The sequence below is a fragment of the Medicago sativa genome, chromosome 1, assembly GCF_051527215.1.
Source record: "Medicago sativa cultivar Bolivia chromosome 1, Bolivia_mono, whole genome shotgun sequence".
Taxonomy (NCBI): domain Eukaryota; kingdom Viridiplantae; phylum Streptophyta; class Magnoliopsida; order Fabales; family Fabaceae; genus Medicago; species Medicago sativa.
This window is the reverse complement of record NC_140749.1, coordinates 81,839,307-81,856,330: the sequence shown is the minus strand read 5'-3', so window position 1 is coordinate 81,856,330 and position 17,024 is coordinate 81,839,307. Positions and strand designations below refer to the sequence as shown.

The 17,024-nt window shown below is 33.7% G+C and overlaps 2 protein-coding genes across 2 annotated transcripts; both read right to left on the bottom strand.

Moving 5' to 3' along the window:
• Window positions 1–788: 788 nt before the first annotated feature.
• On the bottom strand, window positions 789–5,472 carry EMB3003 (2-oxoacid dehydrogenases acyltransferase family protein). Its single transcript, XM_085741300.1, has 6 exons — window positions 4,511–5,472; window positions 3,677–3,868; window positions 3,502–3,589; window positions 1,787–1,857; window positions 1,634–1,717; window positions 789–1,513 (listed from the first exon to the last, which is right to left on the bottom strand). Exons 1-6 carry the CDS (start codon window positions 5,342–5,344, stop codon window positions 1,409–1,411), a joined length of 1,374 nt encoding a protein of 457 aa, XP_085597426.1. The 5' UTR covers window positions 5,345–5,472; the 3' UTR covers window positions 789–1,408.
• Window positions 5,473–13,958: 8,486 nt separating this feature from the next.
• Window positions 13,959–15,911, bottom strand: LOC146958112 (uncharacterized). Its single transcript, XM_085741298.1, has 5 exons — window positions 15,843–15,911; window positions 15,473–15,744; window positions 15,219–15,290; window positions 14,892–14,951; window positions 13,959–14,790 (listed from the first exon to the last, which is right to left on the bottom strand). The coding sequence occupies exons 2-5, from the start codon at window positions 15,638–15,640 to the stop codon at window positions 14,683–14,685; spliced, it is 408 nt and encodes a 135-aa protein (XP_085597424.1). The 5' UTR covers window positions 15,641–15,744; window positions 15,843–15,911; the 3' UTR covers window positions 13,959–14,682.
• Window positions 15,912–17,024: the final 1,113 nt, after the last annotated feature.

Below are 17,024 nucleotides of genomic sequence, written 5' to 3'. Positions count from 1 at the left end.
CTATCTTATATATTTAGCTCATATAGCAAACATTTTATTTGGGATCTGACTTACTTTTTTATTTGAAGAAAAGTTACCAGCTAACTAATGCTGAAAACAAAACAGAGACAAATATCACCTAGCATCAAGTGCATCAGTGGTGATAGTGTAACCAACTCTCAACCATATTCCTACTCACAGCATTCTGCATTGTCATAAACCGCACCATAGTCCCCAACATCTTTAGCCACAATCCTCCCTGAAGGTCCGGTCCCAACAACACCAACTTCAACTCCTTAGCCAATTTCTTTGCATATGGCGACATCACCACTCACTTCCCTCCACAAGCTTTTATAAAAATGTGTTGAAAAGCGAGCAATGCTAGCATTTCTCAGCTAGAGCAATGCTAGCAACACTCTCTTTTGAACACTCTCTGATACTCACTCTCTTATTGGTTTAAATCATTGTGGGTCTACACTTTGAAAATTGAACCCACACAAAGTGGTGGGACATACTTTGATTTCATTTAATAAAAGAGTGAGTAATGGAGAGAGTGTTGCTGGCATTTCTCAACTAGCTATGTAATAAAATAGCCATCATTTGAATTATTTTTAAAAGCTTATTATATGCTCAATTGAAGTTATTAGATGAAGTATCAAATAGTTTTGAAATTTTATAAAAAATTGTAGAGTTGATCTATGCAATAAGAACTTTTTAACTCATCGGTTGAATTGAAAATCTAGTGTTTATAATGATTTATTAAACTAAGTTATTCTTAAAGTTGAAAACATAACACATAATGTTATAAATTGCTGGATGAAAATGTAGCTTGGGAGCATATTGAATTTTTTTATTGTACAAGTATTCGTGTGAAATTTCTTTCTAAATGTAACAAGACAATATAGGTTTTTCTACTGAGAAAAGTTCAATATGGGAAATGAGGCTTTAAGTATCCCTAAATTTGGTGGAACCAGCATTTTTATTAATGTCATTGCCATCAATACTAAATGTCACAACAATCACACTTAGCAGTAATATCTTCATCACACTACCTTTTTTTCTTCAGAACATAATCTTTGTTCAATCAGTGTTTCAATTTTCTAGACAGCATTCTAAAACAAGTTTCATGCTCACATAAATAATGGACATTATTGGACAATAATGAGCAACCAAAAAAACAAATACATAACCAGACAGTATTATAAAAAAAAAAATGAAAAATGGCATATTTGACTCAATCTCATTTAAGAAACTACAACTCAGCTTTCCTATTCAAAACTCTGCTCCTGTTCTTTGCACAATCCTGAGTGGATAGTAATTTGGCTTTTCAGACTGTGCTTCTCAACAATTAATAATCCGTAATCCACGAATAGAGGAATCATAAACTCTTTTTCCTTTGTATGCAGCATTAGAATATAGAAAAATGAGACTAGAAAGTAAGATCTTTAGGGTCCTCAATAATCTGAGACAGGGTTTGCAAGAACAGAGCAAGATCAGAACCATAGATTACTCGATGATCTGCCGTAACATTGACCTGCAAATTTGCATTCCTTCAGTTAAAAAAGAACAGAAGCCTGGATATGGATATATGATTCTTTAACCAAAAAATAAATAAGTCATACTCCAGCATATATAAATGACTGAACACTCGTACCTGCATTTGATTCTTCGTGCCAATGCGACCATCCTTAGTAGCCACAACAGTTGGCTGCGATGTTCCAACTGCCATAATCGCTCCCTACAAAAAGAAATCCACAGAACAATCAAATTCATGTTGCCTTATTAGAGCACAAATAAGATTACTCACGGTTCCAGGAGGCAGAATAGCATCAAAGCGATCAACGCCAAACATTCCCAGGTTGGAAAGAGTGAAAGTACCTAGAGAAACAACAGAAATCAGTGAGGTAGGGCAAATATCAGAAGAAAAAAGTCTAAATTAGTCCAATTGAATGTCAAAGTTCAACAGTAAAAACATTATATAGCTTGTTCTTTTGGCAGAAAGCATAATAAGTAACTTGCTTCTTCAAGAGATTACCATGGCAGAAACTAATAAAGCGAATATATGAGGTAGAATTGTACTAGGAGCAATTTATAGTATAAAAAAACGGGAGACAATAGCACCATGAACTGCCCTGAAAACATAAAGATACAAAAACTAAAAGAGTACAGCTATTTGTTACGAAGGATTTATGCAAGAAAGAGAAGAATCTTTAACAAAGAAATATTTGAACAATCAAGTTCTGGCTGAACATACATAGAAGAGTGTGTGGTTATATATGCGTGTGCGTTATATGCTGCCTGCCATGTAGGATTCTTGAGTAACTCGCTCGTAACTATAAGCATTTTCCAAACTGAAAATGGTAAAGGAGGGGAAGAAATAGGAAAAGCTATTAAAAATGATTTTACTGAAATTTTGGTCTTCATGGAGTCCACCCATGTAGCTGACCTAACTAAAGTAGGATAAGATAAGACATTGATCATTATTGTTATGGTTTATGAAATTGTAAGTTTTTTTTTATAATTCTCTCCAATTTGTAACTGACCACACATTACTGTTGAATGTTATGACCACAACAGCATCCAACTTCAAGTTATCTCTTCAGCGAACTTTTCCAATCCTTAATTTCATGCTCTGTAAACCTTGTTCTCGCAATATTAGCAACTCTAGTCTAAGGCATGATCAAACCATATTAGCTCTCCTGTTAATTCTTTCAAACCCAAATTTATTCTTCCAACCTCAAAGCACTCTTTCAAATTGTAAACCTCAAAAATACAGCTAAGGAACATCAGAACCTCTAGAAAGTTCATGTTTGCAGATTTTCTTTCATCATAATCACCAGCCCTCATGTTATATAGCTTAGCACTCAAAAAATAAAATTTAACAACGACTCAAATGCAATTTTCAGTTTTGATGGGAATCCCCAATTTGGACTCGGATTTTCTTTAGCTTATAGCTATAACTTTATTCTACTAAAACAGCATGTTGATTGTCAAAGCTTTTAGACGTTTATTAATAAAAAGGAGAGGATCTGCAAATATCAATATTAGTCCACTCCAAATGCCCCACAAATTACATTTCATTCGCGTCTTACCATATTCCATACCTAAAAGCTAAAACTAACGGTTCAACTTAAAACATGGCATATGCAAAAAGTTGGCCAAACTTTTCATCAAGGATTTTATCAATTTTTGTCAGTCATTGATTTCACCGTTGCAGGAGAATCAGAATAAGACCAAGTAGGTTTTGTAGACCAGAATTAACTAATTCTATAGTATACACAAACAGCAGCTCACAGCAATCATGAACTCCAGTGTTATCATTTATTTTTTGAAAGCTCTAAGCCATTTTTTAAAATTTTGGACAAAGATAAATCCTATGCATATAGTATAAGACTTGAACGACGTTAATATTAAGTTAATTATCAATGGCCCTGGTCCCTTCCCACAAATATAAGGATTCTATGATAAATTGTAAAATCCATGGACATAAAATAAATCCCAATAAATATATAATTACTATACCTGTGGTGTACTCATGAGGCTGCAGCTGCTTAGCTCTGGCCTTATCAACCAACTCCTTCCACTTTCTTGACAATGAATAGACATCAACCTATAATATACATCAAATAAACCTTTTTAGCAAATGAACACAATTTTACGTTAGATTAGAAGCATCTCAAAATAAAGTATCATGCACCTTATCAGCATCCTGAAGCACCGGTGTAATAAGTCCACCATCTATAGCCACAGCGACTGCAATGTTGATGCTGCTATTGTATGTAAAACTATTACCATCCCTACAACTAGAGTTTATTACAGGATGTTTAGCCAGCGCAAGTGCTGTAGCCTTAGCAAGCAATGCTGTCATAGTAACTCCCTTTGACTTGATCTGATATTTTATAAAATAAAACAAAATCAATAAACACATTTAAAACAGTTTGAACATGGGTCTACAAGTTTAGGGTGTTCATAGAAAAATCTGAAAAACTATGGACATCAAACTGCTATAAATTGTCAGCAACATGTTAAAACAGCAACTTCATAAAGAACATGCAATCAATCATACATGGCTAGCATCTAATATCTATGTAGCATTTACACTTCATATTAAATGTGTGTCTCGTGTTTGACATGAGTCGGTGCCCGACACCAACACGACAATGACACATGTGGTTACATTAAAATATTTGATTTTCTCAAATTATTACAAGTGTCAACATGTCAGTGTTGTGTCTACTGTCCGTGTTTGTACTTCATAGGCTATTATTTCCTTTTATTTAGCTCAGAAATTCAACAATAACACTTGCGAAAATTTGCTGATAGTTTCTTTTCTTTGCCAACACTTTTTCCCCTAATCATTCGAGTTCTATAAAGATAGTAGTAAATTATCCATTTATGAAAAATCCCAATAAGTGCTGAAGTCTGTAATCGGAAATATAATATCCAAAGAACCAATGTGATAGTCATCTAGCTAGCATCAAATGTAATCATTATGAGTATATTAAAATGAAATTAATAACAAGAAATTCACCTTCTTGTAGAGAGCATCAAGTGCATCAGTGGTAATAGTATACCCAACTCTAAAAGTAGGGACCCCCAAACTCTCCACCATATTCCTACTCACAGCATTCTGCATTGTCGTAAACGGCACCACAGTCCCCAATTCAACACCAGAAACCGCAGTCTTCACCGGCTCCGCCGCCGCCGCAACACTCCCTGTAGCTGCAAATGCCTCAACATCTTTCGCCACAACCCTCCCGGAAGGTCCAGTCCCAATAATTTGTCCCAACTCCACCTTCAATTCCTTCGCCAATTTCTTCGCATAGGGTGATGCCACCACTCTCTTCCCTCCCTCCGACGCCGGATGTTTGGAAACAACAGCCGCTGCAACAACCTTCTTCGGTTGAGATTCTACAGGTGTTGGTGCGGGTGCGGGGGGTGCGGGTCCAGGTGAGGATGATGATGAAGAAGATGAAGATGAAAGAGCTTTGGACTTAGCTAATTCAATTTCCTCTTCAGTTTCAGCGAGAAATGCGATGGGAGATCCAACAGCGGCGACATCACCTTCTTCAACAACAATAGCGGCGAGGATACCGTCGTAGAAAGTTTCAACATCCATGTCAGCTTTATCGGATTCAACAACAACGACACTATCGCCTTTGGAGAGTTTGTCCCCTTCTGATTTGATCCAAGAGACAATTTTACCCTCAGTCATTGTAGAACTGAGTGCTGGCATGAAGATTTCGCGGATCTTGGCGCGGACGACGAAGTGGTTTGTGGTTGAAGTGGTGCGGTAAAGGGAGGTGCGGTTGCGGCGGAGGACGGTGGAGGAAGAGAGGAACGGTGTTTGGAGAAGCTGAGACATTGTACTGTTGGAAAATTGGATTGAAGAAAATGAGGAATGAATGTGAATGAGAATGTGTGCTTGTTAAGTGAAGAGTTTCCTCGTGTTCATCGAAAAAATGGACGGAGCTTTCAACTACTTCTTCTACTGAATCTAACGTCACTTACTTTGTGATTTATGGTTTAGCGTTGGTTAATGTTTGGTTTCATTTTTATTTTTTCCTATCCACTTTTGCGGCTCATGCCCCTATTACATTACAATCAAAAATTAAAGTGTGATAGTTTATTTAAAACACATTGAGAAGAGACACATAGAATTGCTTGTACAAGTGTGATTCAAATTTTAAAGTGAAGAAAATTCTTGAGGTCAAGAATTGGGTTTATCAACAAGTTTTTTTTCTTTTCTAGAAATTATTTCGACTGATTCAATAAATTAAATTAGTTTTTTTTTTGAAAATATATATATATATATATATATATATATATATATATTGAAATTTTTACTTTATGATGGAAAAATGTTAAGGTTGGGCAATGGTGCCTCATTATAAGGTAGAGAAGACATTTGAACTTAAAAATCATTTAATATTACCTTCTTATAGAGGCACTAGCAAGGCTCAGGCTCGAAACATTTTGTTTCATACTTACTTTTTTATCACTAGACCAAACTCTCAAAGATATTGAAAAAAAAATTAATTTTGTATTTTGTTTCTTCTCCGCATAAGGTACTAACATATCAACAATGTTTTTTTAATTAAGGGTCATGTTAACTTGTGCCCTTAGGGCACAAGTTAAGTATCTAAAAAAAGAATTAAAACATGTGTGTTGTATTGAAAAAATAAGTTTTTAACTTTTCAAGACATTGAATGCACAATTTTCAAAAATAAGTTTCTACATTTGCCTTCTAAACGTGTGCCTTAAGGGCACAAGTTAACATTTCCCTTTAATTAAACAATCATTTTTTGTTTTTTAATTCAACAAACTATACATAAAAAATTTCATTACCCTACCAATTAGTTTTGAAATTTCTATATATTCATGTTTTATTATTTATATATTTAATGTGGTTTTCGTTTTCGAAGATGAGACCATGAGGACAAAAATGGTATTTTGCAACTTCGTAGTTTGACGATTTGGCTGCCACAAAAATGGCCGAGAACCCACAATATTTTAGAGTGTTTTTTAAAAGAAATTGGAAGATTTTTCTATTTCTTACGCTGCAATAATCAGGTGCTCATGGTGATGGTGAGAAGAGGGTAACTTTGATGACGATGACGAAGTGAGTCTTTTACACCTTTTAGGAGGAGATGATGTCTTGATTGCACAAGTCATGTGTAACACCCACGTCGTGGCTTTCGATATCCCGCCAGTTGGATACGAAAGGTTCCCGCCAGTTGGAACGGACACTATCCGTAAGGATGACCCCACGATAATAGGAGGAACCGAATCACATCGAAATGAGAGGGATCCGGAGGCCGTGTAGGTATGGGACTACATGGTTGAAGGAAGGCTTATAAGAATTGTTAGGTACTACCCATATCAACAAGATGCATCTTCTTTTCGGTAGCCCATTCCGTAAGAACTCCACAGTTAAGCGTGCTTGGCTTGGAGTACTACTAGGATGGGTGACCTACCGGGAAGTTTCCCGGTAAGCATGTGAGTGAGGACAAAGCATGCTGAAAAGACTCGTGTTGGTTTGTGGGGTTAGTCGGCAATCCTGAAAGCAGTCTAGGATGTTACAATATGGTATCAGAGCAGACCTCTCCCAGTACGGTGTGGTTCGGGGACGAACCAGGCGGAAGCTGGTGGGCATGTAACACCCACGTCGTGGCTTTCGATATCCCGCCAGTTGGATACGAAAGGTTCCCGCCAGTTGGAACGGGCACTATCCGTAAGGATGACCCCACGATAATAGGAGGAACCGAATCACATCGGAATGAGAGGGATCCGGAGGCCGTGTAGGTATGGGACTACATGGTTGAAGGAAGGCTTATAAGAATTGTTAGGTACTACCCATATCAACAAGATGCATCTTCTTTTCGGTAGCCCATTCCATAAGAACTCCACAGTTAAGCGTGCTTGGCTTGGAGTAGTACTAGGATGGGTGACCTACCGGGAAGTTTCCCGGTAAGCATGTGAGTGAGGACAAAGCATGCTGAAAAGACTCGTGTTGGTTTGTGGGGTTAGTCTGCAATCCTGAAAGCAGTCTGGGATGTTACAATGTTACAATATGGTATCAGAGCAGACCTCTCCCAGTACGGTGTGGTTCGGGGACGAACCAGGCGGAAGCTGGTGGGCATGTAACACCCACGTCGTGGCTTTCGATATCCCGCCAGTTGGATACGAAAGGTTCTCGCCAGTTGGAACGGGCACTATCCGTAAGGATGACCCCACGATAATAGGAGGAACCGAATCACATCGGAATGAGAGTGGTCCGGAGGCCGTATAGGTATGGGACTACATGGTTGAAGGAAGGCTTATAAGAATTGTTAGGTACTACCCATATCAACAAGATGCATCTTCTTTTCGGTAGCCCATTCCATAAGAACTCCACAGTTAAGCGTGCTTGGCTTGGAGTAGTACTAGGATGGGTGACCTACCGGGAAGTTTCCCGGTAAGCATGTGAGTGAGGACAAAGCATGCTGAAAAGACTCGTGTTGGTTTGTGGGGTTAGTCGGCAATCCTGAAAGCAGTCTGGGATGTTACATCATGACTACCGGGAAGTTTCCCGGTAAGCATGTGAGTGAGGACAAAGCATGCTGAAAAGACTCGTGTTGGTTTGTGGGGTTAGTCGGCAATCCTGAAAGCAGTCTGGGATGTTACATCATGAGTGTTTGATAGCACCATTGTTGTCAATGTGTTTAAAGTTTTGCAGGTGTCAAGTAAGTATGAACTAGTAAGCAGCCTTTCCTATACTCTTTTGTCGATATGGAAACAAAAGCTGAAAAGACTCGTGTTGGTTTGTGGGGTTAGTCGGCAATCCTGAAAGCAGTCTGGGATGTTACATCATGAGTGTTTGATAGCACCATTGTTGTCAATGTGTTTAAAGTTTTGCAGGTGTCAAGTAAGTATGAACTAGTAAGCAGCCTTTCCTATACTCTTTTGTCGATATGGAAACAAAAAAACGATCATATTTGGAAGTATGGCACATAATTACTAACAAGATGGAAAAATGCTCGGATCAGCCACATGTTAGTACAAGATGGGGAAAAAACCAAGTTACAGGTGTTACAAGTGTAATATCGACATCTCTCTCTCTCTCTCTCTCTCTCTCTCTCTCTCTCTCTCTCTCTCTCTCTCTCTCTCTCTCTCTCTCTCTCTCTCTCTCTCGTACTGTTTAGTTTAATTTTTATGCTACGTGTTTATAATGATATATATATATATATATATATATATATATATATATATATATATATATATATATATGGGCAATGCTAGAAGACTACCTAGGCTCTGTTTGGTAACCCAAAAAATGAGCTTATAGCTTTTAGCTCATAGCTTATAAGCTCGTCTGACAAAAAAAACTCTGTTTGGTAACGCTTTTTTACAACGAGCTTATAGCTTATTTCAGGAGCTTATAAGCTATTTTTCATAAGATATTCCAAGTAGCGTTTGAGCTTATAGCTTATAGCTTTTTGTTTTTTCTTCCATTATTACCCTTGTTATTTTATCTAAATTCCATTTTTACCCATTATAATTAATTATAATATTGCTCCCTAATAAAATGCTACAATCCCTTTGTTTTTTTTAAGCAACTACAATCCCTTTGTTTTCTTACGGAAAATACTACTATCCCTCCGTGACAAATATTCACTTGCCTTTCATTTTTTTTTCCTTTATACCTTCAGTTTCTTTCCTTTTTTCACGGAACTAAACCATTTCATATCTGTTTCTAGTATTTCAGTTTCCTTTGCAATGGTTTCTAGTATTTCATATCTTTTTTTTGGTTACATCTAGTATTTCATATCTGATTCCTTTATTCCATTTTTTTTTCCTTTATACCTTCAGTTATGTTTACATTTTAATTTTAATGAAAACATTCCTTTCGTCATTTTGAACTAAGTACAATTAAATAGTTACGTTTAATTTTTTAAGGATAAACATTTGAAAATAAATAGAAAATAAAGTTTAATTTTATAATATATAAAAGATATATTAAATCCCTAAAAGAAGATATATTAAATTAATAAATTTAAATGAGTAAATTTTAAATACTTAAAAACTAATATATATATATATATATATATATATATATATAAATTTTGTTATGAATTAAGAATGTCCTTTTATGTCATTTTACATTTATCAGTTAGTTGAACCGCTAATTTTACCAAACACTTCAATTAGCTTATCAGCTATCAGTCATCAGCTATAAGCTATCAGCTAGCTTATAAGCTATCAGTCATCAGCTATAAGCTATCAGCTAGTTTATCAGCTATCCGCTATTTTTTACCAAACAGAGCCCTAGAAAATAGAAGGTGTACGTTAGCACCCAACACCTTTTAGTTGGACAAAAAATAGCTCTTTCTCTTTCTTCACTTGTGACTCAATGCATACCTCTTAAATTTAATTTTCCACCCATACCATCATTTTTTTTCTCTTGCTCTAATACATTCACCTTGGAAAAGAAAAAAAAATTCTCTATTGTTTCTGTTAAACATCACCATTCATGAACGTTTCTTCTTCGAGAATTTTCATTGAACTCTTTCTTTAAAACACAAGAATGTTATGAGTTTTTTATTAAAGCAAATTTCAAGAATTTTATTCAAAAGTAGATATTTATAGGAACCAGTTTTTGGGGTTTTGATGACCCGGACTGATTATTACAAGAGGTGTTGTGTTCTATTTTTCATCTTCTTTTTTGAACCCATGTTCTTCAATGGTAAACTTATTTTCCATGGAATTAGAACATTATAAATAGGAAATTTAAGACATCACGAAGAGTTTAATGTTTATTTAAGTTCCTTCAATGGTAGTTTGTTTTTCATTGGCTCACAAGGATATTACATTTCTGTCCATTAATTTTATTGGTGTCATATGTTTTTTCTTCATCCATGTGTTCTAGTCCATGTGAGAAATGGATTGATTGGAAGAAGACAGTGAAGGAGAAGGATGAAAAAGCTAAATTGTTGCGGATTAGAAAAGGGAAAGAGAAAGTGAACATTTTGTTTTTTCAATAATTAAATTTAAGTAAAAAAATAAGAATAATTAAATTTAAAATCACAATGATACCTTTTACTTTGAGTTTTTTCAAAGGAAATAAAAGGTATTTTTTTGTCCAAATAAAAAGGAGTTGGGTGCTAACACACATCTTCTATTTTATATTATAGGTGGGTGTGTTGTAGCATTGTCCTATATATCCTTATTTATTAATTTTGTTATGTATGTAGCAATTTAGCCTAGTATTTTCCCGCTCATTTGCTGTATTAGGTTAGCAGTAATTTAACCTAACAAATTTCATCTAAAAAAATGCATCGCACCAATTTCATTCCTATTGCCTTTTTTGACAATATTTTGTACACTTTTTTTTTTGAAGGAAATATTTTGTACACTTATTTAATACTTAAAAAATGCATCGCACCTTAATACTTAAAAAATGCATCGCACCAATTTCATTACTATCCTGTTGTCTATATATACCAAGCCCTAAACCGTGTTTCTCTAAAAAAAACCTCCTTTATGATTAATTTTGTTAGGTCTGCAACAATTTAACCTAGTATTTTTCCGCTCATTTACTGTATTAGGTTAGCAGTAATTCTTATTTATTAATTTTATTAGGTTTGCAGCAACTTAACCTAATAATTTCCCTCTAAGATACTGTATTAGGTTAGCAACAATTTAACCTAAACAATTCCATCTAAAATGCAGCTCACCAATTTAACCTAACAAATTCCCTCTAAAATGCAACAATCCTTACTATTTCTCCTCACTGATGAGTTTTTTATTCCTGTCATCGTTTGTATATATCTATTATTTATGTAGACTTTTTTTTGACAAGTTGTTGTACACTTATTTAATACGTTTACAAACAGAATACCCTAATTTCCATGCAAACTCAGCTATATAAAATTGACAATGAAGAGAATCAAATAACTTAAATAAATTTTTTTAACTATAAAAGTAATAAATAAAATTGACCCGTGTAACAATATAATACTGTATTCTTTTTATCTTTTTTCTTTATAATTTTTTTTTAAAAAAATGAGAAGATAATCCCTCAATAATATATTATGATAAAATAAAAAAACAGTCTTTAATTGATTAGTTTTTCAAAACTAAAATGTAAAATTTGATAAGATTCAAGTGTCATTGATGGACATAGTAAGACAAATTTGATTGTAATATTGTATCTCTAATAATCTAATTTGGGTTTATTGATAGACCCATAATCTTATGGGTTAAAGATTATTCGTTGGTTATTTATTAATTTTATTAGGTTTGCAGCAACTTAACCTAATATTTTCCCTCCAAATCGCTGTATTAGGTTAGCGGTAATTTAACCTAACAAATTATATCTAAAAAATTGCATCGAACCAATTTCATTCCTATCTTCTTGACATTTTTTTTGTCAATATTTTGTACACTTATTTAATATTAAAAAAATGCATCGCACAATTTCATGCCTTTTTTTTGACAATATTTTGTACTCTTATTTAATACTAAAAAATTTCATCGCACCAATTTCATTCCTTTTTTTTGACAATATTTTGTACACTTATTTAATACTAAAAAATGCATCGCATCAATTTCATTCCTATCCTGTTTTTTTTTGACAATATTTTGTACACTTATTTAATACGTTTACAAACAAAATACTCTAATTTCCATGCAAATTCGGCTACCCTAATTTCCATGTAAACTTGACTATATATACCAAGCCCTAAGCCGTGGTAAATTTCACACACAACACAATAATCATATATTTTGATATTTAGAGGTTTGCAAATGGAAGGACATGACAATCCCTTTACAATATATATTGCATTTTATTATTCGTATGTCAATCCCTTTACAATAATTCCGTGCAACGCACAGGTCAAAAATCTAGTATATATATTTTTTTTACAAGAAAATCTAGTGTGTGTGTGTGTGTGTGTGTGTGTGTGTATTAAGATTTATACCATTACACCTCTCTCTCTCTCTCTCAAATCTCACAAACCCTATTTTCCCAGTTTTTTTGTTTTATTAGTTTTGCACAGTTTGTTACCTATATCTGACCCATCAGATCAAGATCGGACGGTTCAAATTTTAACTGAATTTATATTAAAAATTAACTAAAACATAAACTTAAAAATTTAACCATCTAATCTTGATTGAACAGTCCAAAAATTCTGACTGCATGCAGTTTGGCTGCACTGGATCCATATCCCTAAATCCTACCTAATCCCACGCGGTCTTGGCTTCCCAAATCTCTGAACCAGACGACTTCTGATTTGAAAGGGTTGAACAAATCTTCTCCCCAAATCTTTTCATCTTCCTAATATCTCTGAACCAGATGGCTTGTGATTTGAAAATGGCTGAACAAATTTAATTGCAATAGATCTCTCCTCATCTGCTCTATATTTCTACTTTTCTCAGTTAAAGTGTTATATCCAATCTATCACTGAAGGAAACGCACGCAGGAGAGCCAAAGTGATGAAAGGAAACGCATGCAGGAGAGCCAAAGTGGTGAAAGTATATGTTTTCAATTTTAAACTTTAGATAAGTTGTATATAACATATTTTAATAGATTCCAAACTTTGTTGCTGCTGTTTTATGTTTTTTGTTTTGTTTTGTGGCAATATATATTTTAGAAATGTGTTTTTAGTGATATATTTGTTATTGTATGTTATGCTCATATTTATATTTGTTATTTAACTATTTATATTATATTGTTAATGGGTTGAACAATGTTTAGTGAAGATTTATGTATGTTATATGTGTACAACATGTATATGTGATAGAAAAGATACACATTGGATATCAATGATGTGTTAAATATTATGGAAGAGTTAGTTATGCATGATTGTTTTTATATGTTAGTATATGATTTTTACGAGTAAAAGCAAATTTTTTAGGACATAGTATCATTAAGTCTTGATGTGCATAGTATATGTTTTAGTATAACATATAAAATATATGTATTTAACACATATGTTATGAGATTGTTTTAGTTGAAATCATATTTATATATGTTACTTAGCAAAAACACAGTTTCTGCAGTTCAACCTCTTTTGATTACAAGGAAAAACCTACAAGCTCATAATATAATAAGGGTTGAACAAATTTATAATCTAGTTGTTAAGTAGTTTTATAATATTAACTGTTCAATGTTCAATCCTTAATGTTCAATTAGTTTTATAATCTTGTTGTTTAGTAGTTTTATAATCTGATTAACTGTTCAATGTTCAATCATTAATGTTCAATTAGTTTTATAATCTAATTGTTTAGTAATTTTATAAGCTAATTAATCGTTCATCTTTAATGATCAATTAGTTTTATAATCTAGTTGTTTAGTAGTTTTATAATTTGATTAACTGTTCAATGTCAATCAATCCTTAATGTTCAATTAGTTTTATAATCTAGTTGTTTAGTAGTTTTATAGTTTGATTAACTGTTCAATGTCAATAGTACCAGATCAAACAAAACAAAGGGTATGAAAATTCTCATCAAATCAATTCAACCAGTGACAGCAAGATAAAGGGAATCAACCCATCAACAACTAGTCTTAATCAAAAATATAAGGTAGCCAATAGTACCAGATCAAACAAAACAAAGGGTATGAAAATTCTCAGTAAATCAATTCAACCAGTGACAGCAAGATAAAGGGAATCAACCCATCAACAACTAGTCTTAATCAAAAATATAAGGTAGCCAATACAAATCTACTCATCAACTTTATCATCCTTCTCCGCGGAATCATCCTTCTCCCCATAAGAATTTTCTTCAGCCTCTTTGCATTGAGTAACCTTTGAGTTCGCAATAGTATCGAAAACAAAACGTTTTACCAAATCCTGCAGAGGAACAGGCTATGTTGCATCAGCAGTATCTTCTTCAACTATCTTCCAATCAGCACGAGATTCAAGAAAACACTCCTTTATTTTTTTCTTGAAAGCATCGGAGTTAACCGCTGCCATGGTACCATCGTAACTAGCATTTTTCACCACTTCAGTCAGCAAATCAAAATCAACTGTCCTCTTAGCAGCAACCCATTTCCGCCATCAAACACACTAGCAGCATCCCCTTTCGCCTTCTGAGCATCCATTCTCTTCTTGAACATTTTACGGGCATAATCTGAAATGGCATTATAGTCCCTTCCTATAAACCCTTCAGACTCCTTCAGTTCTGTGAGATCAAGTTCTTCCCATTCCTTTTGTTCATCTATAGCTTTGTCAAGAAAAGAATCCACAATATTCTTTTCTTTATCATCCCAAATCTCGCCAGATTTGAGGCCTCTGACCAGGGGGCTCCATCAAATGCTTTTGAAGACTACAAAAAGTACAGTTGCAAGAAATTATAAAAACATGATGATAGTAGTAAAAGAAAGTGGTTAATTATTTTTAAAAGACTAACAATTTTTTTTTTGTTACCTTCCCATAAGGAGCCCCTTGTAAGGGGACATGATCCACCAATTTCTTGGATCCACCAGACTGCATATATGTAAAAAATTAAAAGACAAGTTCCAAACACAATAGAAGTAAGTCAAATGATAATGATTGCTGAAATGTGAGGGTTTTTGTAACCCCACCATCGGGGCAAAGAACAAGATAACATATTAAATTTAGTTCAACAGAATATGTTCACCATTCTCTCTGAATTTTTTTTTTCTTTTCTAAAAGATATTTACAGACCAAAAGCTGTTTAGAAGGAAAAAAGGAAGACCTATACCACAACGAAAAAAATAATGTTGACCTTACATTATAATGATGTGTCATCAATGCAATGAAGCCTACATCAGACGTTGTCTCCTCTGGTAGAGATAGATATGCCTGTTAATCACAAATAATGATAATGGTTTCAATGGCACTTAACACAAGAGATCTACACAGCATTAATAAATAATTCAGTTCATGATTAATGTATACAATAGTGTCATCTAATTTTTCTAACCTAAAGGCATAATGAATACAATACGGCTCGTACATAATAAGTTACTATAGTATTGATTTACCTGATTCAAATCGTAAAGAGCTTCCACCATTTCAATAGATCTTTTATGTATAGCGGAAGCCACCTGGAAATGTAAATAAATTAATATGAAAGAGAATAATAACAAGCGTTGTAAATTAAAATGGTAATGGTAATGATATGAAGATGAAAGAGAAACCCAAAATGTCATCAAGTTTTGAAATGAACGAGCAAGATAGTGTGAAATCAACACCAAAACAAAAGCTCGCTTTTCTTGGAAGCCGCACCTTGCTTGGAAGGAGGTCCACGTTTGCACTACAGAACAAATAATATATGAATTACCAGAGTACATCAACATTCAATGAATAACATAATACATCAACATTCAATGAATAAATCAATCAATCTTTTACCTCTTCAGTTGAGGTATGAGGGGAAGCCATTGATGAGTAAGAATAGCAAAACCCTAAAACATCACATATCAAACAAAAATAAATCTAGGGTTTAACATTAAAATTTAGGCAAAACCCTAACGGAATCAAAATCTAATAAAAAAGGTTTAACAAAAAGCAAAACCGTAAAGAATCATACATCAAAACAAATTGAAGATTTAGTCAATAGCTTACTTCAGAGAGAAAGAAGAAGACGAAGACGGAATGGGAAGAGATTCTATTCCGAGATATCGCGACGAGTGTATGAAATGAATGGAAGTATGAATATTTATTTGTCAGGATCGGGTTATTGGGCCTCCAACTGGCCCAACTATAGCCCATGCGAAAAGGAAACCTCTATTTTTTTTTTTATAAATATACACTCCTAAATACTAATTTTTTTTTAGATTAATTTCAAAAAATTAATATCAAACAAATATGGAAAAATTAAAGAATTGACTGACATTTTTAGGATGACTCATCATACACTAATTGTAGATCTGTAACAAACACCAATAATCCTAAACAGAATGACCCCAAAATACCCACTATTTGATATATTTGTTATTGTAGGTTATGTTTATATTTATATTTGTTATTTAACTATTTATATTATAATGTTAATGGGTTGAACAATGTTTGGTGAAAATTTATGTATGTTATATGTGTACAACATTTATATGTGATAGAAAAGATACATATTAGATATCAATGATGTGTTAAATATTATGGAAGAGTTAGTTATGCATGATGTATTGTTTTTATATGTTAGTATATGATTTTTACGAGTAAAAGCAAAAATTTTAGAACATAGTATCATTAAGTCTTCATATGCATAATATATGTCTTAGTATATATAACATATAAAATATGCAATATGTATTTAACACATAAGTTATGAGTTTGTTTTAGCTGAAATCGTATTTATATATGTTAATTAACTATTTATATTATAATGTTAATGAGTTGATGGATGTTTGATGATGATTTATGTAGATACAATCCGGGAAGCACATCAATGACGTCAATGACGAATTCAAAATGGTAGATGATAACCAAATCTGCACCCAAGCCAGGATAATGAACACGAAGAAGTGATATCAAGGATGAAAATCTTCAACGACGAAACAACATATCAACGTAAATCCAACTTAACTTTCCAAT